The 27,807-nt window shown below is 41.5% G+C and overlaps 1 protein-coding gene across 5 annotated transcripts in view; it reads right to left on the bottom strand.

Annotated features, from left to right (window-relative positions):
- The window catches only part of mgat5 (alpha-1,6-mannosylglycoprotein 6-beta-N-acetylglucosaminyltransferase), a 36,702-nt gene that overhangs the window by 8,652 nt on the left and 243 nt on the right, over positions 1-27,807 (bottom strand). For 3 of the 5 annotated variants that reach the window (XM_087133898.1, XM_087133894.1, XM_087133895.1), the window contains exons 2-6: positions 22,422-22,872; positions 16,792-17,061; positions 10,474-10,556; positions 9,405-9,572; positions 1,713-1,883 (exon numbers count right to left, since the gene is read on the bottom strand). In XM_087133898.1, coding sequence (XP_086990024.1) covers positions 1,713-1,883; positions 9,405-9,572; positions 10,474-10,556; positions 16,792-17,061; positions 22,422-22,662 — 933 coding nt within the window. In that variant the 5' untranslated portion in view covers positions 22,663-22,872. Of the gene's footprint in view, positions 1-1,712; positions 1,884-9,404; positions 9,573-10,473; positions 10,557-16,791; positions 17,062-22,421; positions 22,873-27,528; positions 27,779-27,807 lie in introns of those variants that run through there. The other 2 variants (XM_087133896.1, XM_087133897.1) reach the window with 2 other exon arrangements.

Raw genomic sequence — 27,807 nt, 5'->3', positions numbered from 1 at the left:
ACTGGACACTTACAAACACATGAAGGACTGTTTGGTGGCCCCTCTAGCCTGACAGACAAAATTTATTGACGCCTGAGTATTTCAGCCAGGCCTGCAGCCTTGTAAAAAGAGCCCAGATTGTGCGGTGTTATATAACTTTCTTTTGTTCAAGAACCTTGCTCAGTGCACTGCTGACCTCCATTCAATAGGGGCCAGATTAGCATGCAGTGGTGCAGTGTGGCTCATCGCTGCGGTGGTAAAGCGCTTTTGTCCCCGGCGGTAATCCGCTTGGTCTAAATGGCCCAAACCTTGGTATACTGTTTTAAAACAAGGCTGGATTATCTCCACTTTTGAGAGTGAAAAATGTCGGCAATTCCCAGCAGCCTGGTCTTTTGTTCCAAGTACTGTCTTTTGTTACAAGGTCCTGTTCCCTTTGTCCGAGTTCACAGACCCCGGCCACGCATTTAAAGCATACATGTCCGGATCCGGAATCCCCAGCAGGGAGTGGTTAAGTACATTTCATTCCAAGGGTTGAAAGAAACAAGATTCAAAGGTCAAATGCCTTATTTCCAGCTGTAAAGCAGCACATCATTGTTCCAGCAGAAACAAAAATTAGAAAGAAGCAAGACGTCAGATGAAGCCTCCCGCAGTAGACAAGTTTTGCCCGAAAAATTATGCATTTGCAGCTCAGTACATTTATCACCAAGGATGGGTTTAACTCCAGCTGGACAACCATACTGTATGTACATGAAAAAAATGCAGTGCATACCTGATGCTGTCAATGTCCGCCAATGGTGTATCGGTACATGTATTTAAGATATGATTGCAATAGCAAACAAGTGGTAAAAATTATCAAAAGGGTCACACACTATTTGGTTTCAGCAAGAAAAGAATATTTTACCAAGTTGGTGCCTGGCAACATTATACAAAGACACAAAGCAAACAACAAAAGCAGCTTGTACTTGTGTGGAGCAATTAACTTTCTTATATATGTACAAGCTTTCTTGAAAATTGCAATGGCAGTCTGACTAGCTTCTTTTTTTTTTCCCTTTTGCAGCATCGAAATCCTTGCTGGATCTTTTAAGCAGAGCAAAACATGACTACAACAAATTGTTTAATGGCTTGATTTCAACTAAGGGTAATTCCAGAAATTAGGGGTCCAAAAGTGTGACATTTTTGTGTCCCTATTACAGCTGATCTTTGTTATTTGACAAGGAAATGTCACTGGAATTGATTTCAAACTTTTACAGTTTGTTGGACAGGTAATTTGCATTAATTCATCACTCTTGGAAATTAGACAATGAGTTCTGAACTTAAAAAATCATGTCAGACGTGACAGGGACACCAAGAAAATGGACCCCAATTTCTGGAATGACCCCTCATCTGTTTAATTAAATGTCACTGATTGGACTTTTTGCAGTAATTTTTGAAATGATCATGCCAAACACAGTCAACATGCAAGCCCCCAAGTGGCTTAGAACAGGGCACACAACATTCATGCCCAAAACAAATAAAAGGTATGTGAGCTCCTAAAAAATTTCAACATTCATCTGATCAAGGTTATTATTTTTTTCTGAAGATAAAAAGCTACCAAGTCACCAACACATTTGAACTGTTCCTTTGCAACAATTCTATACATGGTGGTGTGCACCCCCCACCCCCAAAACACATACACACAAAGTCCACAGGACATCAAACATCCTCTTTTTTTCCATATGTATATGTGGGTCTACCTTCTTTTCTTCTCTGTTGGTGAGGTTCTGCTTCGTCTGCAATGCCTCCATGGCAGGAATCCATTTGTCGTTCCACATGCGATCTATGCGCTGTTTGACCCATTCCAGCTTGACCGCATTGGCCCTGTCGAGAATGGCCATCAGACCTTCCTTGTCTTTTCTGAGGGTGGCCTGTATCATGCATCCAAAACAGTTTTATTGAGAAAAAAAATACAGAAACAAATGGTGACATTAACATAACAGTAAACTGAAGTCAAATTTACAGTCTGGGACCCATGACATCACATCCTACACACAGGGCTTTCTATATCCAGCAGATGGGAACATACACATCTATTCATCAGTTTTTTGACAGGCTGAAGAGGTCATAGGATCGCCCTCTGAATTTCGTATTGACATGAAAAAATACCTTCCAATCACATGTACCCTTCTATTGGTGTTAACATGACTACGCAAGTTAAAGTTCATGATGTAATTAAAACGTATTAACCCAGCAATGCCCAAATATTTCACCTGTTGACCGTTGAAGACTGTTTGGGTTTTAAAGTAATATACAAGGTGAACCTAAGGCCAATGTACATGTGCCTATGTAATCTTCCTCTGAATTTCCAATTTCAAACCGATAGGAATGGATGTTAAATGCATCTACATGTATATATCTGGTACCCTCTGTATGTATATGTAAATCCAAGCTTCTATCATGTACAGCACCATCCTGTATCTCCTCCTACAATTTTAAACATCCAAGAAATTTCACAATTTTTCCAGCATCACACCCCCACCCTCATTGTTGGAACAAATTTATACCTTTACCAAATTTGCTTAACTCAAAATAAGAAGATACTAAAGTAGGAAGAAATGCACACATAGGACTGATGGGTTCTTGCTTCAGTGAAAATGCCCGAGTTAATTGGAATTTCCAATATGAAGGACTTCAGCTGTCAGAGCAAACTGTATAATACATGTACTCAAGATGTACAACACACTGCAACAGTGAAGCTGTCATGGCTAACCGCTTAGTAAGAATCAATTCAATGAAACACAACATTTTACAACTGCTTTGTCTTTTGCTACGCATACATTTACATTGACCAGAAAAATATCCATTCTACCTAACCCTCAACCTACATGTACCTAACCCCATCCTTCCACCCCACCCGACCCAATCCCAAACAAATCACTGCCCCTTCCCCTCATCACCTCCCTGCTCATTCCAAACAAATCCCCACTCCATCCCCACCAAACAAGCGATTTTCCCACTGTGTCAACTCCCCACTTATGCCACCGTATCCCCGGCCCAGATATCATGCTTGAGGCGGACGCTTGTTTAACACTGCAGAAAACAGACGATCCAACCCCGCCCCAAATATCATGCTTGAGGTGGACCCTTGTTAAACACTGCAGAAAACGGACAATCCAAGTACAAAGTCCAATTATCATGTATGCATACAAGTCTGTGTGGACAATGTATGTAATACAGTTATTAGAAACCTGTGGGTCTGCATGTGGTTGCCACGATGGAAAGCCCTGTATAAACCTATGGACAGACAGATGTTCAAATAAAAGTATCTGTTGTGTAAACTCACATCTTCTTTGCGGCTAATCACAATTTAAAATGTAAACAATTTCCCTATTTGAAATTGAACAATTCCTCACTTACCAAATGGTTTAAATGGATTCGTGTTTTTAATTTCTGAAGTAAAATTGCCATTTTAAAGGGAAAAATGTTATATCTAGATCTTAATATGTTGTCAATAAGGGATATCAAAATTGTAAAAAAGAAAAAACCGACATTTTGTAAAATGTAAAAAGCACAATTTCTCAACTCAGACGGGAGAAAGATTAAGATTTTGGAGAATCCAGTCAACACTTCTATGGACATGAAGTAGGTCACCAACTAAATACATTAAGCATGAGACACAGGAATATCAGGTTACTTTCAGGTAACTTAACAGATGTGGGATTTCTCACAAACAAAACTAAATGAAAAAACAACAACACTAAAACAGTAATTGAAAAAGTAATTTCAATCCTTCTACATGCATGTCTCATCTTCACCACATCACACACTCTGTAAGCTCGTTTGTGGTAAGGGGGAAACAATTTATATGTAGCTGTCTCCGTATGACACTGGTGGTAACGTCAGACATGGTTTGTGCCAGTAGGGCCATAATATGTGATCAGAACACTGAACAGGCTCCTAGAGCCATGCCAATGTCTGTTCTCACACTCATCCTTAACTCAATGTTAGCAGCCCTGGGAAAACTTGTTTAGAAGCCCTGCTTCTGATGGCTGCGAGGGAGGTTTTGACTCCGGGTGCACGTTAATGTCACAGCTAAACACACAAGTGCCTTTTCTTCACTTCCCACAGTGTTTCATGTAATCATTGCCAACGTCTGATTTCGGTTCCAATTCAGTCTGTTTTAGTGTTTTCTTTGTTACATCCCAATCACTGCAGAGTAAGACAGGATACCTGTGTAAATACGTGATTACACCCTGAAGCTAATACGCTCTGACATTTTTCAGGTATGTGTAGATGCATGTAACTGTGATGACATACATGTACATGTGCTAGGGCAACCTAGCAGCCATGGTATTACTGTGATGGCATGGCCTGTTAACTGTGCACAGAAAGCAGCTGTGGCATGGGCAACCAGCACTTTTTAGCCAGTTTCCTTCCACAAACAAGAGATCAAGAGAAATGCATTACAAACAAGGATGAAATGTTAACAAACACTGATGTCCCATCGAGCCCATGCCTAAATCCACAACTTTAATTTTTGAATCGCAAACAACATTTGTCCGAATTCTGTTAGCCATTCTGACACTTCAGACTGAAATGCAAATAGACTTGTGGAATTATCAGAAACAATGCACAACCCATATTTGAAGTTCATACAAAAATATTTCTCAAGATATTGCATTAAAAAGATTTCTATCATTTTGGTAACTGTGACCTTGACCTTTGACCTTTTGGACCCAAATGTAAAAAAAGCTTCCAACAAACCAAATTTGAAAATTTATGCGTGAATAATTTCTCAAGTTATCATGCTGACAAGAATATTACGGACACACACCCAAGGAAGGACAAGCCGGAAAGTACATGTACATGTATACCCCTTCAACCTTGTCGGCGGGGGGCCTAAAAATGTAAATGTGTGCAGCGTACAGGAAGTACCGAGTAGACTGAAATCCAGTACACATCTGTTAAGGTTCATTTCCTGAACACATGTTGTTTTGTACCATTTAGGTAGACAATGTGAGCCTGTGGCACAAGTGTACTCCAAAACGTACAATTGTCGAAGAAACACCCTTTCTGCATTTAAGTGATCTTGCTTTCATAAGACACATCATCTTCGGTTTGAAGGCCGTCGTCCAGTCTGCTCTGGATTGGCCAGCTTTCTCCTTTTGGCTCTCCTCCACTTGGCCCTGTCTGCTGCATGCCTCACTATGACTCCAAGTAATCACACAAGACACTCACCCTTTTTCAATCTTATAATACCAAAATCAATACACTAACAGAAAGACATCTAAAAGTTCTGGCATACTTTGTCATCACAAAACCAAGCCCACTGATGAAGCATCCCTCGTGTTACACACTGTGTGTCTGTCCTGTAAAACCTACATGTACACTAAGATACATAGAGGTACATGTACCATCACACAATGGACTACATCAAAATCACTAGGTTTTGTTAGGGTCTTTGTCCCTTTTTGCTTTGAAAGTAATGTAAACTTCTCCCACCCTAATCACCAGTGCCCTCTCAAGGAACCCATTTCTCTGACAGCAACAAATTCCTAACCCTACGTTGAAACAATAATAGTCAATTATGTACACGTTCTCAAACACACATGTGCTTGGCCGAACTGTTATTTATAATATCCACATGCAACGGTACTTATACACACTACAAAAATACCCATTCAATCTTGGAAGTGAACCGCACGTGCATTCAATACACTGTTGATTGCAGAAACCCACCCCCCCTTCTTAAGGTTCAATGACGGTGAATTCAATTCAGATTCTGCATGGATCACACTGTATCTCCGTGTAATAAATATACTTAAGTGTGGCAGTATTAAACTGAGGCACTGCACCCCAATCTAATTTGCAAAATTCCGGCCGTAACGTGCAACCATTAAAGTTAATGGTCATCCATTTTACGACTGATCTGAGCCAACCAAATCATCCATGCATACACTACCCTGATGTGCTTCTTTATCTCCACCCCCCCCCCAAGGTTGGTTGTGCATTGTGAGAGCTCACACGTGTATCTATGGGTAAAATTTGAGCCAACACGTACTGACTACACGAAACGCCGCTTCAGGTAGTCGGCTAAGAAGGCCATGTTTTGACAGGTTAGGGTAACCACATCGGCTGTGTGGAGGAAAAGAGAAAGTAAACATTTCCTACCAAATAGGAAGGTGAATATTTGATTAATGCATGTGATGCCTGCTGGGATTCTGAAGGATAGGAACGAAACAAAAATGTACAGGGATAGACGAGTATGTAAGAAGAGGCTCCATTTCTAGGAGGGGTTCCATGAGCTCAGTCTACAACATTCTTGCCAATTACCCTCAACCCTGACCAACATGCAGCATAGCATCATTTTTTGTTCCCCTCCCCGTGGTCGTACATAAACCAGTACATGCATGGATGTAGGACATACATGTACACGACAATTGCCCCGGAAAATCAGACGGCAGAGGGAAGGGGAGGCAGAAGTCTGAGCAGGAAGAAAAAAAGCAAAAGACACAAATATGTTGTTCAACATCCAGTCATTCAAACAACTGAGAGACATAAGAGGAGTAAGTCTTGAAGGGCTTGGTAAAAAAACAATGCTCCAAATACGTATCTACAAGTTCCTTTAATTTGACAACCCTTTTCAAGTTTGATAAGACACCACATCCTCAGGGTAACAGGCTTTTTAACATTTCAAACGAGCAACTGATCTCTGCTAAAACTGCACGTACTCCAAACAAAGCCAAACCAGCATTCTCCCCTCCTACATCATTCTGTTAAGCTTTAATCTGGATTGATAGTCTCTTTCGGTTTAATCTAAATCCCAAATAAAGCAGGATGGGTAGTTTGAACAACAATTTTTTTTATCCATGCAAGTCCCACTTGGGTTGAGCTTATTCGTAAATAGATGGGTTAATAAATAGTTTAAGGATGATTTAATGTTACTATTACAGTAATATTAACATATTTATCGCAAAAGATGGGATGAATCCATCTCTGCCTCACTTTTTCGGTCAGTTTTCTTCCTCAGAGGTATACTTAGGCAAAGGACTACTTCCTGTCTAAAACATGATGCAAGTTGATACCAGTTCATCTACCACTCCCCATAGGCCATCTGAATTTGATACTGACTTCATTACGGAATATAGCCAAACACTAAGCAGGATATAAATGTATGTGGGTACATGCCCTTCCAACAATCTGTAAACACGTTTGTGGTGCATTGCCTTGTTAATGTACATTAAAGGCATGATAACTGATAGCTACATGTAAGCAGCAAACATATAATGTACATGATCTGACACACCTCTTGCTGTGTTTCTAATCCTGGTTGGCAGAGAATATGGTCACAGGGGGTTCACTAATATAGGCTACTACCAGGCAGTGAATAGAAATTTGCATTTGCATAAACTGGACACCTGCCAAGACATTATGTACACCCCTACCAGTATATTCTAGAGTATAGTGCCCAGTTAGGCACTATACTCAAAATGTTGATTGATTACAGCACCCTCACATGACAAAAACAATTAACAGCAACATTACAAACTGAATCTACAGAGACTGAAAGCATTCCTTGATTTTCTTGTTGAATTGCTTAGGAGTTGATGAGTTGAATTGAAATACGCATGATGAGCAATGTACATGTACATGTAGTTCGGTAATGAGACTCTCCGAAAGGTTACTTTTCTCATTTTACATTTTGGACAAATGTGTGTTGTAAGATGCATACAGACTGCCATCATTTGGCAACTTGTGCACGTCCAGACCCCCCTCCATCAAGCCTGTGAGTGACCAGAAGAGGGTCAAATTTCCCAGGGCCTTTAGCATCAGGCAATGCTATACATGTACATTTAGCAGCCTGTTCTGGTCACTCATAGTCCCTGAAGAGGCGCACTAGTGACCTAAGGCCAAAAAAAGGACTCCGGTTTCTGGTCATGGACTTGGTCCAAAAGTGGTGAGGTGATGAGTTTTTGTTTTCTGGGATTTTTTTAATCCTCTTTTTCTTTTTTCCTTAGAAGTGATGCACATGCACATATACAGTACTTGCGCATTTGCCTTGTTACAGTACTAATAAAAAGACCATAAAATATGACATGAGGCAATGGTTTCATTCCTCTCACTCAAACAAGAGGCTTCTATTCATGGCAAGATTGAGCTTGTTAAAATACAGCAGCACAACCATGGAAAATCATATGTGACAAATAAATGGTCAGCTCCAGTTTGCAGTTTTAAATGAAGTTCTCATGAGGTAGCAGTATGTGACATTCTTTGCACATTGTATTCTGTTTTAGCTTAGAGGAAACAAGTTGCACGTCAAATAGCCTATGAAAAAAAAATAAATAAAAATTGTTCAGCTCCAGAGTCAAAATGAAAATTAAATTCTCACGAGGTAAATGATATACTGTGCATATTGTTTTCTGTTTTAGCTTACAAGAAACAAGCTGCATTTAATAAACTGGGGAAGAAATTCAGCTCAGAAAATAAAATCTCCTCTCACTCTAATCTACCGCTGTTCTTTGCAAGTGACGATGCATGACTTGTTACATGTATGGTTGTCATAATGCGATGCAAGTCCATCCCCACTGCATGCGTACGTACCGCCACTGCCTCGCTGACACTGAAATAGACTGGCCCCTCATGGTTTGCTGCTCCAAAGCATTTTCAAGATGTATATTTACCGACATAAGACCACTTTGTTTGTCTGGTTCACAGACATATGAGGGCCCGGGTCCAAATCAATTGGCTACGACCAAAAATTACACCGAGCATTTGGCAGCATCCACGGCTAGTTCCCATAGAATCATGCATAATATCAAGCCGCAGCCAACTGATTCGGACACAGCCTTCATGTAAAGATACACGAATGACGTCATCTGATCAGAGTGCCTGACTGAAATGTATGGAAGCCTAGGGGGATTCCATCACCGTACATATTACTCCACCCCACCCATTGAAAACATGTTAAAGTTACGCAGTAGCAGAATTCCTGCCGATCAAGTAAGTTTGGCGGCTTTTGGAAATCATTTTATGCAAAATTAAAAAATTCTTTGTTTTGCCGACGCACAGGTCTACGGCGACGTGCATGGTAACCAGAAACCAGAGACTTTTGGGGGGTCTTACTGCAAGTCCAAATGCACTTAAAAAGTGGCATTGCGTGCAACACTTACCTCTCAGGTTATCCCTTCACTTCTTGCATTTCATACTGACAATTACATGTATAAGCTGTACACGCAAGCTGAAGAAGTGTGTATATGTACACTGCATGTATTTCACAGGTACATATGAAATCAAGGCCAACCTCAAGAATCCCTCTTGAGATTTCCTTGACGGAGTAACACTGAGTCATGAACTCCGGGAGATGGGGCACATGACTCCAACGGTGCTTCCAACTGGACAATCCATGATTCTTCGACACTGACAACTTTTACACTTCGGTCAGAACCTACCTTGGGTCTGTTGGACCCTGTCAAAAGGGGCCTAGGCGACTGTGGTCTCCACTTGAGGATTGGACACCATGACTCCACCTCACTGAGGTAGATGAGGAAGGAGCACTCACTGCCATCCACACCATACTTGCTGTAACAGGGGTCCGATGACCACATTTCCCTCATCCACTGGAGGGGTGGAGTCAAGAGAACGGGGGAGTTAAGACAGACAAGGCCGAGTCAGAGAAACAAATTATGCATACACTGTGAAAGTACATGTGCATTCAACAGACACTGTAACAATAAGAAATCAACAAGTTGGGTATACGCAAAAGTCAAGGTCATTGGAGAGCAAAACTCCTGATGGCACACTACAATGTACATGTACATGTTGTTGGATAAGTTCAATGCATGTGAGTCAATATATTATACAGCTGTGCTCTCAGAACACTGTCTCAGTCCAAAAATTGTAATAATTCGTGTTGGTCTGCCGTCATAAAAATGATCAATCACACAGTATATAATAGTAAAACAGACTTTAAAAATTAATTAAAATCATCTACAAATAGAGGTTGCAGAATTTCATCATATTTTGCTGCGAGGATTCATTGCTGATGTTATATATGTATCAAAGTTGGCCAGTGAGCAAATTTCAGGTTCATAATGTAAAAAGAAAAGACCCATAAATGAACAGTGTGACATGAAAGTAATTAAACTCTCCCCTGGCTAGAAAAGCATACAGTTTGATCATGATGTTTGGTCAATTTTAAATAAGACAGGAATGGAAAGCAGAACACTATTCATGTCATTTACATACATACATTGTACATGTAAATTTACAGTAGAAAATTGTGGAAATTCATGTCACAGAGCAGCGATACTGGTAAGATAAATGTGAGAACACCCCTGGACATGCTGAAGCACAGCCTAAGTCGTGAACAAAATCACCACTTCAGGGCTCTCCACAATAAAACAGGGGTAGAACGTTAGAACGATACACTGTTCTACTGAAGTTGTACCAAAAATGAATACAAATCAATTGAAATTCCCCGGTAAGCACATCATTCCCTGGAAATTTGTTTTAACTTACGGCAATTTTTCGTTCACAATCTGGGTATCCCCGAAGCTCATCTCGGAGATACGAACATTTCATTTCTGGTTGCATAATTAAATCTGCAGCAAAACAAAATAAAGAAAATATTCAAAATACATATTTTCTGCCCATGCAAAGAAGCCAGTGTAGCGGTAAGTGTTCCTTGTATGTGATGTTCCAAGATAAGAGAAACTAAAGAGCAGACATTAACAGGTCTGGGGAAAAAAAACAGATACCTGGAAAAAAACACAAAGTACTGAAAAAGAGAAGTATCAGAGAAAAACAACTTGAATTTGTTAGAACACAGCTGCCTCCCACTAGCACTAAACAGTGAATAAATTATGTGCATGGTTAATGAGTAGATGTGATGAAATCAAATTACATCAAAGCCACACAAATCTATTGACCTTTGAGGTTATATGTCCCATTTATTCCTAAAATAGTTCAGGCAAATGATGTAAAAACTGCACATCTATGCATGGTATTCTTCAAACAAATCCCTGAGTGTTACATGTATATCTATGTTTTAAGAATGTGGTGAAAACTTTCTGACATGTACTGGTACATGTACGTATACAAATAGTGTTTACTTGTTTACCAATCTGTTTTTCACAACACTGTGAATGCAGTTTTGTTGATCGGTGGTAATCAATACAAGTACACCAACATGTATGCAAAGGCCCATAAGAGCAGGACTTACTCGATCAGTGATCTTTTCAAATTTTTTTTTTTCAATAATTCACAAGGATTTTTACGGGTGACAGGAAATGATCTTGTGTGGCTTTCATGCACAAAGTAAGGTTTTCCTCAATAATTATTAAGGTCTTGGAGTGTGCCATCGTGGATAAAATAATCAGTCAGAGGATACTAATATTTCTGAGAAGACAGGAACAAGCCTTCTGCAATTCAGGCATGGGACTGGAAAGACAGAAAACAAAAGTGGAATTAGAGAATGAAGTTAAAAGACATACATGTAACTTTCCTGGACCCATAATAAGAATACATTAGAACCCTCCTATGCTAAGATGCATTCTTGACACAGTTGTCATATCAGTCAAAATCAGTCAAATTTCCCATACGTGTCTGTGTACTGGGGGAAATCAATTGGAAGGCATTTTTGACTGTTTTTGACGGTTAAAACAGAAGGAGGGACAGGACATGCAAATACTCCACTTGATTTTTCGTGAAAGTTGCGAAATCCCTGAAATCTGTCAAAATCCTGAGAGGCACATCCTTGCTGAAAAAAGAGGGAAATTCCAAGCTGTGTGGGCATTGTGCAAGAACGTACTTTTCAATGTGTTATGGCAAGCTGGAAGTACATGTACCCAGTACATACAGTATATGCACACTGTAGGTACGGGAAGTAAACAAAAAAAACCAGGAAATATGTAGTTAGTTGAAGAAATGGTGATTAAAGCCTTAACCACATAACAACAGAAAAGCAATTATAAAATTAATATTCATGAATTCAAATGTTTGATTTTTGTGTTTGAAGTTAAATTTTATAAAAACCAAACATCCTGCCTGATGTGTACACAGAGAAGGGAGGTTCCAAAAGCAGTTTTTTTGGGAGGGGACGAGGAATTTTCGGGGTTTTTTTTAGGGGGGGGAATTTTGTCAATATTTTGATGTAACCCTTTCTAGAGGATGAGGCTACATTTTGGGGCTTTTTACATGCTTTGGGAAGAAAGAGAAATAAAATACAGCTTTTAAAAAATCTGCTTCCTCTTATTTTTATTATTTCAAAATTTGGGGGGATCTATTACTTTTTGCAGGAATTCCCCCCATGCACCTGTGCACAAAACTTGCATCTTGTGCAATCACTGAGGTCTTCCTAGGATTTTACACAATACACGAGTACCAGCGCCGGTACATGCATGCTCGACCATTTGACCTGAGCTAAATTTTGTAACTAAAAGTTGGGGGAAAAAAATCACCCAAAGAATTTATTACATACGTACAGTATGGATTTATCAGACAGCAGGCTATCGTCTAATTTTTAATGAATTTATTATACACTTTTACACTTATACTGGTGAGAATATTTAGTAACTGTTATTTATAACTGTTATTATAATTGTTATTATTTTTGCCAGAATTTGTTATTCCAAGACTGCTTAGTGAATGAACAAATACATGTTAAAACACCACAAGGAAATGGTGACCCTCAAAACTGTGCAGAAAACTTCCAATCTTTGTTTTTAAGAAAACGTTGAGAAAGTTAATGATAGCTGTAAAGCCACGATTGATGATACACAGAATGAAAGCGAAGAAATGAAAGTGAACTGTGACCTGATCAAGGAAATGAGTCGCATGTCAATCCCCAAAACAATTGGACGTTTATACATGTTTGCATGTACTTGACAATCCATGTAGAGTAAATTGACATAAGAGGGAGAGATGACAAAGTCTATTTTTGGAAAACTTGGCGTCAATACAACACCTTCAGAAAATTATGATGTAAACAAACAGGGGTTCCTGTATGCAAAAGAAGTTAGAGTTCACCTAGCATTTTGGGCCAGCCTCCTTCCAAACACACATAAATCAGGACACAAACTGCTCATGAGATTTGAACTTTACAGACTTGAGCACTGCTGAAGACTAGAACAGTGCTCTCCAGACTAGAACAGTGCTCTCCAGACTAGAACAGTGCTCAAGACTAGAACAGTGCTCTCCTGACTAGAACAGTGCTCTCCAGACTAGAACAGTGCTCAAGACTAGAACAGTGCTCTCCAGACTAGAACAGTGCTCTCCAGACTAGAGCAGTGCTCTCCAGACTAGAACAGTGCTCTCCAGACTAGAACAGTGCTCTCCAGACTAGAACAGTGCTCTCCAGACTAGAACAGTGCTCTCCAGACTAGAACAGTGCTCTCCAGACTAGAACAGTGCTCTCCAGACTAGAGCAGTACTCTCCAGACTAGAACAGTGCTCTCCAGACTAGAACAGTGTTCTCCAGACTAGAACAGTGCTCTCCAGACTAGAGCAGTGCTCTCCAGACTAGAGCAGTACTCTCCAGACTAGAACAGTGTTCTCCAGACTAGAACAGTACTCTCCAGACTAGAACAGTGTTCTCCAGACTAGAGCAGTGCTCTCCAGACTAGAACAGTGCTCTCCAGACTAGAACAGTGCTCTCCAGACTAGAACAGTGCTCTCCAGACTAGAACAGTGCTCAAGACTAGAACAGTGCTCTCCAGACTAGAGAAGTGCTCTCCAGACTAGAACAGTTCTCTCCAGACGAGAGCAGTGCTGTCCAGACTATAACAGTGCTCTCCTCAGTCTGACAAAGCACTCCAATGGATTTGGATGAGTGGATTTTAAGGAATCTGGAAGAGTCCAACAAGGTGACTCCAGAGGCCATTTTATCACTGATTCAGTTTCAGTCTGCATATGAAATCTGAGCAAACTCAGCCTTTTTGGTACATGTATCACAGTTTGACATTCTAATGAAAATGGATGTGATGTACATGAACACGTACTGGTACAACATTTTGTTTTCAACATGTACCGCAGGTAATATGCATGTATACATGAACACGTGGAACTCTTTATCTCTAAAACCCTGTACATACATGTGCATGTGTACTCATTCCCTTGATTAGAGGCAAGGTGTAACAGCAATCAGACACTACAATAATCATACTTAGGTATACTTTTCTTATTCCTCCACAGACATGCCTTGAACTTACATGTTGCATAACCGGCGGGCACACATTTTCGACGCAGCACCAGCGATGAAGAAATGAGTGGAAGTAAGAAAAATGGTACATTCAATACACAATCATGTACAATGTGGTTAAAAAACCTGACATCAACACCGTACGGCGAGATCAAATGCACTGTCGGAAATGTCCCCTGGGAGGTTTCCATTAACTTCACAGACCTCAACTTTAGATGTTCCCTATTACACGCAGGTCTATGGACTTCATGAATGATGACTAACTACGAGTCTGGTACACAGGGTGTCAATCATCTGGGGAGGGGGTGGAGATATCCTCCCACTTTTTAACGGGGGGAGGGGGAGGATGGCTACTGGATAAACTCTCTCTGCCCCCAACCCTTTTTAGTGGTGAAGGGAGAAAGCGTGGATTTTCAGCAATCAAAATGTATCTAATAATACTGAAAACTGGAGAAATATTACAAAGGTTTTATATACGCCATTATGATGTAAGGTAAGAGCGCAAGTACATGTACACTGCATCTTTAGTCTGATTCGTGCCCCTGTAGTGTCATGTGGTGTCTAACATCTCTACAAATCTGTCTGATGGTTTTGCACTTTTTGCACCAGAATATCGTAATGAAATTAACAGGCTTTTGCAAATGGCCCGTGAGACACATATAATGTCTCTGGCTCAAGCTAATGACCCGATAACGGGCAATAAGGTAATATCCTATTTCACCTGACATCAGCTCAACAGGGACAAAATCCATCACTCATTGATTGCAGTACCCAATGTAGTGCATGTACAGTACATGTAATTTCTCAAGAGCCTGAGATATTCAATTAAGCCACAAGGCAGTGTGCAAAAGTTGTGGCTGTGGCTCCAACTACAGGTAACATGAGCACACTATGGGAGCCACTAGCAAGAGGTTATCCGGCTCCCCATACAAATGTACATGAGTGTGCTACTCATAGCCACGTCCATTTGGATTAATGCAGGTTGCTCAGTAAGCTTGCCAATTTAGTGAACACCAAGACAGAGTGCAGGTTTCTGAAGAGGGAACCCCTTGAAAAGCTCCACAGGTACATGCAGTTTTCATTGGCAGAGCCAGTTGGATCCTTGTGTGAACACCAAGACTTCATTTCACAGGTGCTTTTACGGTAGGCCAAAATAAGAAAAACCTTCCTATTATATGTCGTCTGGAAACTGGGTACCAGTAGGTACTGGTAAGCAGGTACATGTACCTGTCCTTGATGGCAGAGAGTTTTGTTGACGTTAAACATGGGGGGGGGAAATTTTATTAACATACTGATTCGTTGAAACTAATTGGTTGAAACTAATGACAACAAAGATGTCAGGTACAAGTACATGTAATACAAGTAGTTGTTTCATAGGAAATGAATAACATTTTAAAGGATACCGGTGGCATGCATTTACATACACCTTTTATATTGTCCCTTTTTATACCATACCTTTTTGTACTACATTCAATGTACATGTATGTCACACCATACACTGTATACTTTTTTATTTCCAAATTCATATTATTACAAATCTTTCTCCCACAAAACTTCCGGGTCACACAATCAAAAGAGGGTAGGGTGGGAAGTAGGAAATGTAACTAATTTTTTTTTTAAGTCTGTGTAAATCAACTGTGAAGTGTGAACCAGTCACAAAACTTGAATACAGAATGCATGACATCTTTGCCGGTTCCCTGCTTTTGCTATTTAAAAAGCAAACAAATTCCTGAGCACTGTAAAATTTGCCCCCAGTGTTAGAGGCTCTCCAGACTAGAACAGTGCTCCAGACTAGAACAGTGCTCAAGACTAGAACAGTGCTCTCCAGACTAGAACAGTCCTCAGGGGAACAGGCCTACATGTATACACGTGCATTATATGAGTGCATTTTGACTCCAACAGAGAAGTGACTTCTAGCCAAAAAGACCTGGTTCTGTGACCTCTATTCTACCGCGAATTCCCAGTGCACCCCTCCCCCAAAAGGAGAAACATGAATACAAATAAGTGCAAAACATGTCACCTCTGACCACACAGGGCAAACACATGTAACTGTGGGACTACGTTTCTCCTCCCCCCCCCATCTTGACTGCACCGCTGGTGCCGTCTAGTCCGCTTGGAACACTATTCAAATGGTCAGGATGGTGCTCCAAACAGAATTCTGACATTAGACTGAGACGGCTAATAGCAGTGACAGGCTCTGCTCATGAATCACAGACAGGGAAAGGCCATACCAGGTACCAACTGGGAAAGTCAAACACGGCCAGAAAATCATGGTCTTATGTTAATGATCCCATGTAATGAATGGCAAGGAGTGGTTTCCAGCAGCACGCCAGTTAGAATTCAATCATGCACTCCAAATAACAGCTAATCATCAAGATATCAAATATGTATGTGTGTACACAATGTGAAGTGGTTCGCAGTGAGCAGTATGTACTTACTTGTACATGTGTATACGTGTAAATGTACATGTAGTTTGTGCTACCGTACGTGTATGTGTGAATGGGCCATTAGGAAATGTACAGTACATGTATAAATGTACATGCTCACAGCAACGCAGACTTACATGTACATGTATGTAATAAATAATGTTGGCAAGTATCAGGGCCAAGGATCAGACTTGAAGACCAGAAGAAGCCTACCTTTAGCTAATACTGGTCGTTCATCTTCCTCTTCCTCCGCATAATCCAAGGGCTCCTTCCTGCCCCCTTTGTTCCTCTTGTTGGTGTAAATGCCGTCTTGGTGTTCTTCCGCCTCGCTCCTCGCCGCATGCTTTTGCTCGGCTGCGGCAAATCCTGTGAGGTTCCGAAAGAGCTGGCTGCCGTTTGTGTAGATGATGTCCACCTTCTGCTCAACGGTGCCCAGGCGCTGCAGGATGTTTTCCAGAAGGACGGCCAAGGTTCGCTTCAGGTCTGTGTGGATCCCAAAAAACAAATACGGATATGATTTAAAGTTATGAGTCAATGACTTCATGTTGTTAAAGTGAGTCATACTGTACATAATATGCTCATACACGTACAGTACGACTGGTCCCCATATAGTCATTAAGAAGGTGATTTCTCTCCTGCATTACATGAGCATGCACACGTGTACACACTGTAAATGTACATGTGTACATGCACTGACCCTCAGCTCTTTTTCCCTCAACACATCATGATACACGCTTGCATATGTCAAACTGGACCAAACGCTGATTGACTGCACTAGCAAGGGGTTTTTTGGGGAGGGGATACACTTTTATCTTTACATGTACATGTATGGTGTAGTCGTACTGGTAAATATCCGCTACACGTACATGTGTACCATATACATACATGCACAGTACATGAACCGGTACATTCACCAGCCGACCAGTTTTAACCAATACTGCACACTGCACCGTAGTTTATAAGATCATGTGTAATCTGCCGACTTTGTTTAGTTGAATAAAATGTCCATACGTGGATATTTACACTGGTCCATCACTGTTGTACCAGGGCACATCTCAAGTATTATGTCAATTGTGACACATGACCTTTTTCAAGCAATGATATATGTACCGGGAGGGGGGACATGCTGTTTTTCACAATTACAGATAATCTGCAAACTTTTTTTTCCTTCATGCATTGATATCAGTACATCATGTTAACTACAGTACATGTACATTACGATACTGAACACGCTGTACATGTACATGTAGGTGTGCAAGTATCGTCGGGGTCAAAATAAAATACCCACTACGTATGCATGTACATTGTACAATGTGCAAGTGTATGATGTACTTGTACATATATGCCGGTACATGTCCCACTGGATGACTTGATTTCAATGATGCTTGTCATCTTTCATGACTAAATAGGAAACATTACACACTCTGAAAGGTGCATACTGCACAGAAACATGTTTGCTTCATATGAAAAAAAACTCAAGAACAGATCTACGTGTATACTGTAGAACTATGCATGTTTAAAGACGAGGATCAACTGAAAAACATGGGTAGGCCTTATCGAAAGCATTGATAACTGCATGCATGTCTACACTGCCACTACCGGTACGTGCTACTAAAATTACAAGCAATTCAGTTTCAATGCCCGCAGAATAATCAATGCTGGGTGGTATCCCAATTAGGTATGTAAATGACAACATATGGTTTGAAGTTAGTTACTTGATACTACATGTAGCTTCCCACAATATTGAAAATTGACAAACTACCGGGTACGTTTACCAGTAGTTCCAGACATGAAACCCAGGGTCTAAAACCTTGGCGTGCTATTATCAACTATTCAACTGAAATACTGCATGTTACATTTGTTTGACTATGAAGGCCTACACCAGCACAAGTATGGTACATAACACCTCTGTGAAACACGACATGTATTTCTTTGTGGTACATGTACATGTGTTGCCATCTATTCAAGTGTATGTGGTACCACGTACATGTACATAACGGTGTAGCTACATGTATGCACAAAGAGTGATGTTCAGGCACATGTGCCAGTAAATGTATGCCTGTGAGCCACAAGCAACAGTTCCTTGATTATCTCATTAAGGGCATGTCCAGATGAACTATCACACGGGTACCTAAATGCTACATGAAGTTCATCTGGGTATGCGTATGGTACTTACTTCGTGCACGAAAGCTTGCATGCGCGTTTGGCAAACAGCAACGATAACGGACGGTGAAAGGTCCGATGGCAATTCAGCTCTGTGTCATGAATGTGTATTAGGTGTACATGTACATAGCGGTACATGTACATGTACTAGTATTGTACTTAGAAAACAAAATCTGTTTTCACAATCTACCCTGATGGTGACATATACGTGAATGTGCATACATATGGCTCAGGCCAATACTGTGTTGAGGGTTAAGAAAATTAGGACTGACTTGGGGAGACCAAAATCGCTAAATCTTCATGAACCTACAGGGGTAGCTTAGGGTATGGTACCGATAACGTTTGCAGACCACTGACTTGTGTGCAGAGCAGCTGTGCTTCATTGACTTATGTATCATGGGGCAGAGCCAACTGCTCCACTCCCTTGATTTGTGTATGGAGCAATTCCACCAGCTCTGCTCCATTGTCTCGTGAGCAGAGCAGCTGTGCCCCATTGCATTGTGTATGAGCAATTCCACCAGCTCTGCTCCATTGTCTTGTGCGCAGAGCAGCTGTGCGCCATTGCATTGTGTATGAGCAATTCCACCAGCTCTGCTCCATTGTCTTGTGCGCAGAGCAGCTGTGCTCCATCGACTTGTGCGGAGCACCTGTGCTCAGTTGATTGTGTGCAGAGCAACTTCACTGGCTCCGCTCAGCTCCATTGACTCCTGTGTGAAGCAGCTCCGACTCTTGCCCCCCCTCCAACTTGTGTGACTCCCAGGTAACTCCAACCATCTCTGCTCCACTGACTTGTGAGCAGTGCACCTGTATTCCACTGATTGTGCGTGGAACAAATCCATTGGCTCTGCTCCATTGACTCCCAGGTAACTCCAACCATCTCTGCTCCACTGACTTGTGTGCAGAGCACCTGTATTCCACTGATTGTGCGTGGAACAAATCCATTGGCTCTGCTCCATTGACTCCCAGGTAACTCCAACCATCTCTGCTCCACTGACTTTTGAGCAGTGCACCTGTATTCCACTGATTGTGCGTGGAACAAATCCATTGGCTCTGCTCCATTGACTCCCAGGTAACTCCAACCATCTCTGCTCCACTGACTTGTGAGCAGAGCATCTGTGTTCCATTGATTGTGAGTGGAACAACTCCACTGGCTCTGCCCCACTGACTTCCATGTGGAGCAGCGGTGCTCCACTCTCTCGTTTGTGGAGCAATTGTAACAGCTCCCTCCCATTGACTCCTTTGTGGAACAACTCCAACAGCTCCATCCAACCATCTAAGGACGGTTGGAGTCTGAGGTATTCTCAGATGGGTACCTGCCCTCGTTACAGGGATCAAAACACCTTGTGACACCAAGTGTGGGAGGCTGCACCTGCTCTGTCCATTTCTGCACCAAAGTGAGATTCCTTGTGGGCCCTGGCCTTTGTTGCGGTGGTGCAGAAAGCATGAGGTATCTCCTGGACAAAACCCCATCCATACTCCTTGAACAGGTGCAGCGCAACATTCCAAGTGGAAACGAATGACTGTTGCGTTGCTACCTCAAGCATAGGGCAGTTCCCCAAGGGACCCTACATGTACCGGAACATGTATTAAGTAGTGTAGGAAACTTGGAGTGTTGCTACACAAACTTAAGCCCCATCTTGGCTGCATTGACAGGCACACCTCAAATACATGTACATGTACATTCTGAGTGGAATGGGGTGTCTGTTGTGCCACTATCTACAGCGTGAGGCAGTTTCCTGTGGGTCTTGGCACAAGGTGGACTGGCACAAAGATCACGGGGAATCCCAAGACCACTGTGCCCGTTGGTTCTTTGCTACCAAATAATTGCAGTACATGTACATGTATTTCAAGCAGTGACTGAAATTAAACTATTCAGTGAAATGTATCAAGCTTTCAGGGTCATAGCAAGGTTCAATCGTGAATCTTTTAATATATTTGTACTACCGGTGCCTGGTACATGTACCAAGGAAAAAATCCATTACAATTATCAACATGTTCACGTGAGTACAAAGTGCACTTATGTGTACATGTACACGTACATGTAAATAGGTACATGTACAGTTGTACACTTCAAACTCTGTACAGATTTCATAAAGTACCGCACACTGCAAATACATGTACATGTAGGTACGTATGTAAAAAGTGCACCTTACTACATACATGTACATACTCTAATAACTGTGGGCAATCCTGAAACGACAGAGCCCATTTTTAATTTGCAAGCTTACATCCCTCACACATTTTGTGCAACTTTATACTTTAAATGAAACCTACGTGTTGGGTTACATGTGTATCGAAGAAAGAACTATTTGAAGTATTTCAAATTGCCAGCGCTAATCAGGACGAGTAGAAGCACTGTAGCAGTGGTATCAGACATGAAAGACCATTCATTTCAGAGTTTTTCTGTTACAACTGAGAATGTGAAACCAAACTTTGGGCATCAAAACATCATGCACTTTCCGAGCCACGAATCACCAAAGAGGAAATTTAGTTTTAATTTTAAGCATTGAGGTTTTTTTTCCCCAAGGAATACAATTTTGTCCTTGACTATGGCAATTACTCATTAGCATTAAAACCTTAAAGGCATCTAATACTCCTTATAACACCAAAACAAACATTGAAAATGTTGAGACAGGAAGGTGAATTTTCAAGGGTTGTTGACCAAAAATGCTTTGCACGGCCTTTTAAGTTGTTTATAACTCTGGCATACTACCATTCAGTTCACAGATTGGCACTCAATTTGGACATGTCCCGGTACATGTGCAGTGTACGTACACCTAATGCAACATGATGGCTGTGACTTGACGTCCTGACGCTCAATCAAATTCACACCAGACCAGGATTGGATTTTGATAGGCAAGGATCAGTGGTCCACTCTTGTTCATACAGGTATGACGTTAGTGGGCATTACGCCATACACGCCTTTCCTGAGCAACGGTGGAAAAAGTTCGGGCCATGGAAACGGCACAAAGGCCTGTGCTGCAGGCGCAGGTGATTAGAGATGTGCGTGTAATGCCACATATCCATGAAATGATTATGATATGACATGCAATCTGATAATATCATGTGAAACGGAGTGGCATATGGTACATGTATACAATGCACACGTACGTGTATTTGATCAAAGCACACCGGCTAATATTGGGATCCCTTAACCCTAATCCCCTAGGGACCATTGAAATCCTGCAAAAAAGGCTGCATAGCCTAGTTGGGTTCAGCATGGTTAGGCTTCAATTTTCCAAATCTCAGTGTTTTTTCTCCATGTGCCATGCATGTACATGTATGGCATAGTGTTCCAGAATTTAGTCCCTTGTACTCAATCTACATGTACCTGCTTATTTGTCTAATAAGAAAAGAAGTTTAAGTTTGAAACTATCATCTGTGACCTGAATAACTGATCCCACAAAATGAGTCTTATAGCCATATTGTCCATAATTTTGTTTTGAGAGTGCATTATAAGATCAAAGTAAACTCATTCTGATGTACAGTACCTGTGTGAGTCACTTCACAATGGAAATGGACATTAGGTGGGCAATAACGTTGAGGGTTTCAGCGAAAGATTAGCCAAACAGGTAACTCAGGAGTGGCTCTCTCATACCGTACTTGTAACTACCATAAATAAGTACGGTAACACATAAAAAAGCTGAGATTTGACAGAAAGGCCAAGGGTTTGTTCTTACCATACACCACTCCCGAGTTTTGAGCGTTCAGACCTTCTCTCTCCTCATTGGCCAGCGCCTTGACGTACAGCTCGCTGTCCTCCAAAATCTTCTGCCGCAGCCGGTCGCTCTCCCGCACCCCGGGCTGGGCCCGGTACAAGGTGTAGTTCATGAACGCGTACACCCAGGTTAGCATCAGGAACAGCAGGAAGATGCCGATCCGGCTGGAGGTGATCAAACGGCAGCACTTGCGGCCAAGCATCGCACCTCCTTCCAGTGACTACATGAATGCTGACAAACAAAGCCCAACTCTCTCGGTGTCATCCAGTCATGGCATGGACAACACACTCGGTCCCATGTACATAACCATGCACGTCCTAGCCTCCTTTACTGGCAGCTACGTGTATGGCTAATGAATTTTCACTGCTCTTGTGTCATGAGCCTCATTTACATGTATACCTGCAGTATAATCCTGTATTCACACAAAAAGAAGGCATACGTGTACATGAGTGTTCAGGTGTGCTATATAATTATAAAGGAGATGGATGAACAGATGATAGGTTGATCGTTACAGATGTGATGGATAATTGATTTCGTTGAACTACAAGAAAACATTACTGACGCACCTCTAGGTGTGGCTCTCTTAATATCAAGTGAATACCATACGTGCGTATAACATAGCAATTTACGTACATGCTATTCAACTGAACATACCAGTATACACTGGTATACTGCACATGTAAAATTTTGAGGAGATGGATGAACAGATGATAGGTTGATCGTTACAGATGTGATGGATAATTGATTTCGTTGAACTACAAGAAAACATTACTGACGCACATCTAGGTGTGGCTCTCTTAATATCAAGTGAATACCATACGTGCGTATAACATAGCAATTTACGTACATGCTATTCAACTGAACATACCAGTATACACTGGTAAACTGCACATGTAAAATTTTGTGAAGTGAAAATGCTGGCACTCGATCTCCTGCATGCCTACAGTACCTACGTTGTACATACCATAATTTGCACTAGTATGGATTTCACTTTCATCACATGTATACTTATGCGCCTAAAACAGGCTTAGCACAAGCATACATGTACATGTAAGTAGTACTGTACATGTACATCTACAAGTACATGTATACAACCACCATGTCACCGTACATGTACTCACGCAGTATGACAGGCGGAGTCTTTAGTGTCCAAGTCATGCAAGTGAGAACAGCCTTGGACGAGTTAACTAAACTTTGACCAATGCTACTCGATTTACACTGTTGGATTAGCCAGTCCATTGTTTGGAACCACGACCTAGAGCAATGTACCGGTAACTTGGCTAGTAACTGACAGCACTTTGCATAATTCAATACAGAGGGCACTATCGACATGATACATGTAGACAACAGAGAATATTAACGTACTGACAGGTGCAACAAATTCAAAATACTGAGCTTTGATGGGATTTGTTGAACAATGCGTGGATCCACCATACAGGTAGTTGCTGAAGTGGATCTGCACAAATACATTAACAAGAAGCACTCAATCAGTGGTCATGAGTCCAATTAGTGTAGTTTCCGCCTGAGCAGTCTGTGTATGTTTCGTTCGTTTGTACTGGATTTGAAAACGAAAATTAAACAACCCCAAAAACAAGTCATTTTCTGTTGTTCGATTTAAAAATGAAAATAAAAAATCCACAAACGAGTTGATTATCTTTTTTCAATTTAACCCCTTCGCGCCAGGAGACGGTAAAAGCCGCCGTAAAAATTGAGATCCTCAGGCTGCTTGTCATCTATTATTCTCGGCCCACACTCAAGCGAACACGGTGAAAGAAGACAGACCCTGGCTCTTGTATATATGGTGATTGGCCTTTGTGTGTAGCCAAGAAATGAAATGACCGAATTTGCATCATAATCACCAGCTTCCCAATAGTCCCCACTTTGAAAAGAGGTAACGGGAATGTGGAAGCGTGAGTAGAGCCGCATGCCACCGAACAATGAGCCTTTTCACTGTGTAATTCAAAGCGTGCAAAGCATGCAGGGCCACAAACCGAGAATTTGCAGTTTGGAAGGTGGCCTTCGTGGCCAAGTGAGGCTGGAATTTTTGGAGTCAGCTTTTAGAAAAAAATTCCCATCTTCAAGGGGTTAAACACATAACATGGGAAAACACAAGTAGTTTCTCATCTTTCACTTAAAACTTAACCACTCGCTGCCAGGTACGGTACCTTTGGAAATGCTGTGTCTCAAACTGGGCGATTTTCGATATCTTCAGTTTTAACAAATCTTCCAAAATTCATATCTTTTTCTCCTGAATGCCTAAACCACATTGAGTGCCTGTCCGGTGGTTACTGGAATCTGACAGACAACATCTGTTGATGCCCAAGTATTTCAGCCAGGCCTGCCGCCTTGTAAAAAGAGCCCAGTTTGTGCGGTGTTACATAAGTTTCTTTTGTTCCTGAAACTGGCATAGTGCCCTGCTGATGTCTTTTCAATAGGGGCCAGATTAGCATGCAGTGGCATTGTATCGCTTATCACTGGAGTGCTGGAGCACTTTTGTGCCTGGAGGTAATCCCCTCATGCTGAATGCCACAAACAGTGGTATAATCTTTCAAAACAATGATGGATTTCCCCTGCTATTGACAACTGAAAAAAAGGTTGGCAATTTCCAGCAGATCGGTCTTTTGTTCCGAGTACAGCCTTTCCTTACAAGGCCAAGGTACAAACCCAAGGTACTACTACTGAGTCACTTTCCATGCTTTTACAAAATCGGGCCTTCCACACTGGACTTTCCATCTCGGGAAAGGTACATGTACACGTAACTTGGGAATTTTTCATGGGCACAAGTTGACCAGTAAAAATGACCGCGCAACTCAGGAAAAGTAACTGAGAGGAAAACTTCCTGGGATGTCTGAACTGGACTTAAAATGGGAAAAGTAACCATTGTCTTGGTAAGGTTGACCACAAAAGTACAGTACGGATAGGGCTTTAACCTTTTTTTTTTCAGAAAGAGGAACCTTGTGTGGACATGGATCAGTCCACACAAGGTTCAAATAACCTGCATTATGTGGACCTTTTTTGTTCACGAGTCCACATGTTCGTAAGGTTTGCAACTCCACACACACAGGTATACACGCACAGATGGCATCAGCCATCAGACATGTCAGGTGACTAGACTCAGACTACATGGTTTTCCTAGACCAAGATAATAACATAAAGATGCCACCGATCACCTATCAATCTGAAGTGGTCCATGTACATGTACTTCACTATTTACTGGTAACTTACCGTACTGTTCAGATGACAAGAGAAATTTCTCATTTTTCACACAGGGTCCCCATCAGATTGTGGAGCTGCCATTACGAATTGTTCAAATTTTCTCAACCAGCATCTGTGGTCTGGTACCCTGAGGAGCTGTAACATTATTTGTCAGACTCCTCCACTGTGCAAACCAGACTGACCTGCCTTCCTGGGCATCATGTAAGCAGGTAGTTCAGACCATTTACACTCACAAGAAAATTGCAATGGCAGATCAATTGCCACAAAGTCTGGACTCTCCACAAACATGGGAAATTTCTTTTACATCTGCCACTGAAATTGTACTATTTAAACAGGACACTACTGTGTGCTTATCTTGGATGTAAATGCAGACCTGTGCTGTGTTTGGTACCAGTAGTTCTGTTACGCCCCAACTATAGCATCAGTCCCAACTATAATTGGGCCCACTCCAACTACTCTGCTGTAGTTGGGCCGGCCCGACTACAGCAGAGAGGTCCTGCCTGCATGATGTGCCCAGCTTGTGCCAAAATCATATTGTTTAAAAATGTTATGTCATCGGTCATAGGGCTAGAGGAACAGATGTTTTAGATGAATTGTGTCAAGTGTGAGACACATTGACTTGTATAATGTTGAGACATTTCCCACAGACATCGGTCAATAGTTGGGCCAGCCCAACTGCAGCACTTTGCTATAGTTAGGCGTAACAGTTCTAAGGCAGTTTTGGGAAGTCAAACGTAATGGTTCGGATGGGCGATATATATTTTTGGATAAGGTCTACGGACAAAAGTACTTGTATTCAGACCCATATGTGATTCTGAGACCCTTAGGCCTGGTAGCTAGAAAAGTTACATGACCAAACAGGATTCTACCCATTTCTGAGAAGATTTGAAATTCTTTCAAATTGTCAGATAAAGTCAACAATATTTGCAAATACTGGACACGACACATCTGTTTGAAGAATTCCCAACATGTATCACAATTTGAAAAGAATTCAATTTTTTCTCAATAGTTTATACAGCTTTCCACATCTGCATGATTTTTATTACACCGACTGAAAAAAAAATGGACCATCCTAGCTGTGTGACTGGACTGATACTGGCAGGACATATAACATCCCCTGCGCTAGATGTGTTCATGTACATGTATGTACACACATGTAGCTGTGACAGATAAAACAAGACTCCACCCCTGCCTCCGAAAATGGGCGAACTGACATTGGCCTGCAGCCGCGGCTGCTTGTGCACCGTGTGATGCGCACAAAGTGTACGGTACCGTGCAATCTGTCGGGTAGAAGATTGGAGATTGGCGAGTAAAAGCCGAGATTTTTTTTAAAAATGATCAGTGTAATAACCATCTTTATAAGGATTTCGATAGCTACCGATGTAAGTACCTCACGATTGCTCTCACAGAAAAATTTAATTAAGAAGGAAGAATAGAGAGCCTGCATGGGACGCCCTCCCAGAGGACACGTTTTGTTATTTAGATTTAACGACAATGAATGCACAAAAGGTTTACTCTAGCCTATCCTAGAGGAAGAAAGAAATGTTCTCTAATGAGACGTCATATGCAGGGGGTCTATTTGAATTTTGTTCAAAATAAAAACAAAAAATGGCCAAGAGGCACACAGAGGTGCCTTTACCCTTTAGGTTTCCTTCCAGAATACCTGCATGACCTGTATACATGTGTACCTCTGCCTCAATCATGCCAAAACAACGCAGAGATGAACCAGTCTAGGTTTAACCACACAGCTATCCTGTCCGTAGCCTAACATGTAACAAATGGGATTGGGTTTACATGTACCATACTAGTATAGTTTTTAGTAGTCAGGTAGGCCTATAATTTAGTCACTTACTTTTTTCATGCTGTTGGCTGACAAAAACTATTCAGAAAAAGGAAGGTAAAGCAGTACAGGATTGACCGACGGCAGATCTATTGATTACACACACACACATTTACAGGTGCATGTGTAATGTTGGCTAACATTAGGCCTAATCAATAACTCATCGTGATAATGTGTATACGATACCAGCGTGACCGGTTGTAAAGGCATGGAAGTGGTAAAGGCTAGGCCCGGCCTACTGCTGCCGTACAAGCTCAGCAGGCGGTGTTAGATCCGGCATGTCCTGCATTT

Source organism: Acanthaster planci, linkage group LG03, assembly GCF_054643075.1.
Source record: "Acanthaster planci isolate LZ-2023a linkage group LG03, COTS_SCS, whole genome shotgun sequence".
Taxonomy (NCBI): domain Eukaryota; kingdom Metazoa; phylum Echinodermata; class Asteroidea; order Valvatida; family Acanthasteridae; genus Acanthaster; species Acanthaster planci.
Note: the sequence above shows the minus strand (reverse complement) of the source record. Positions and strands in the feature narration are given on the sequence as shown.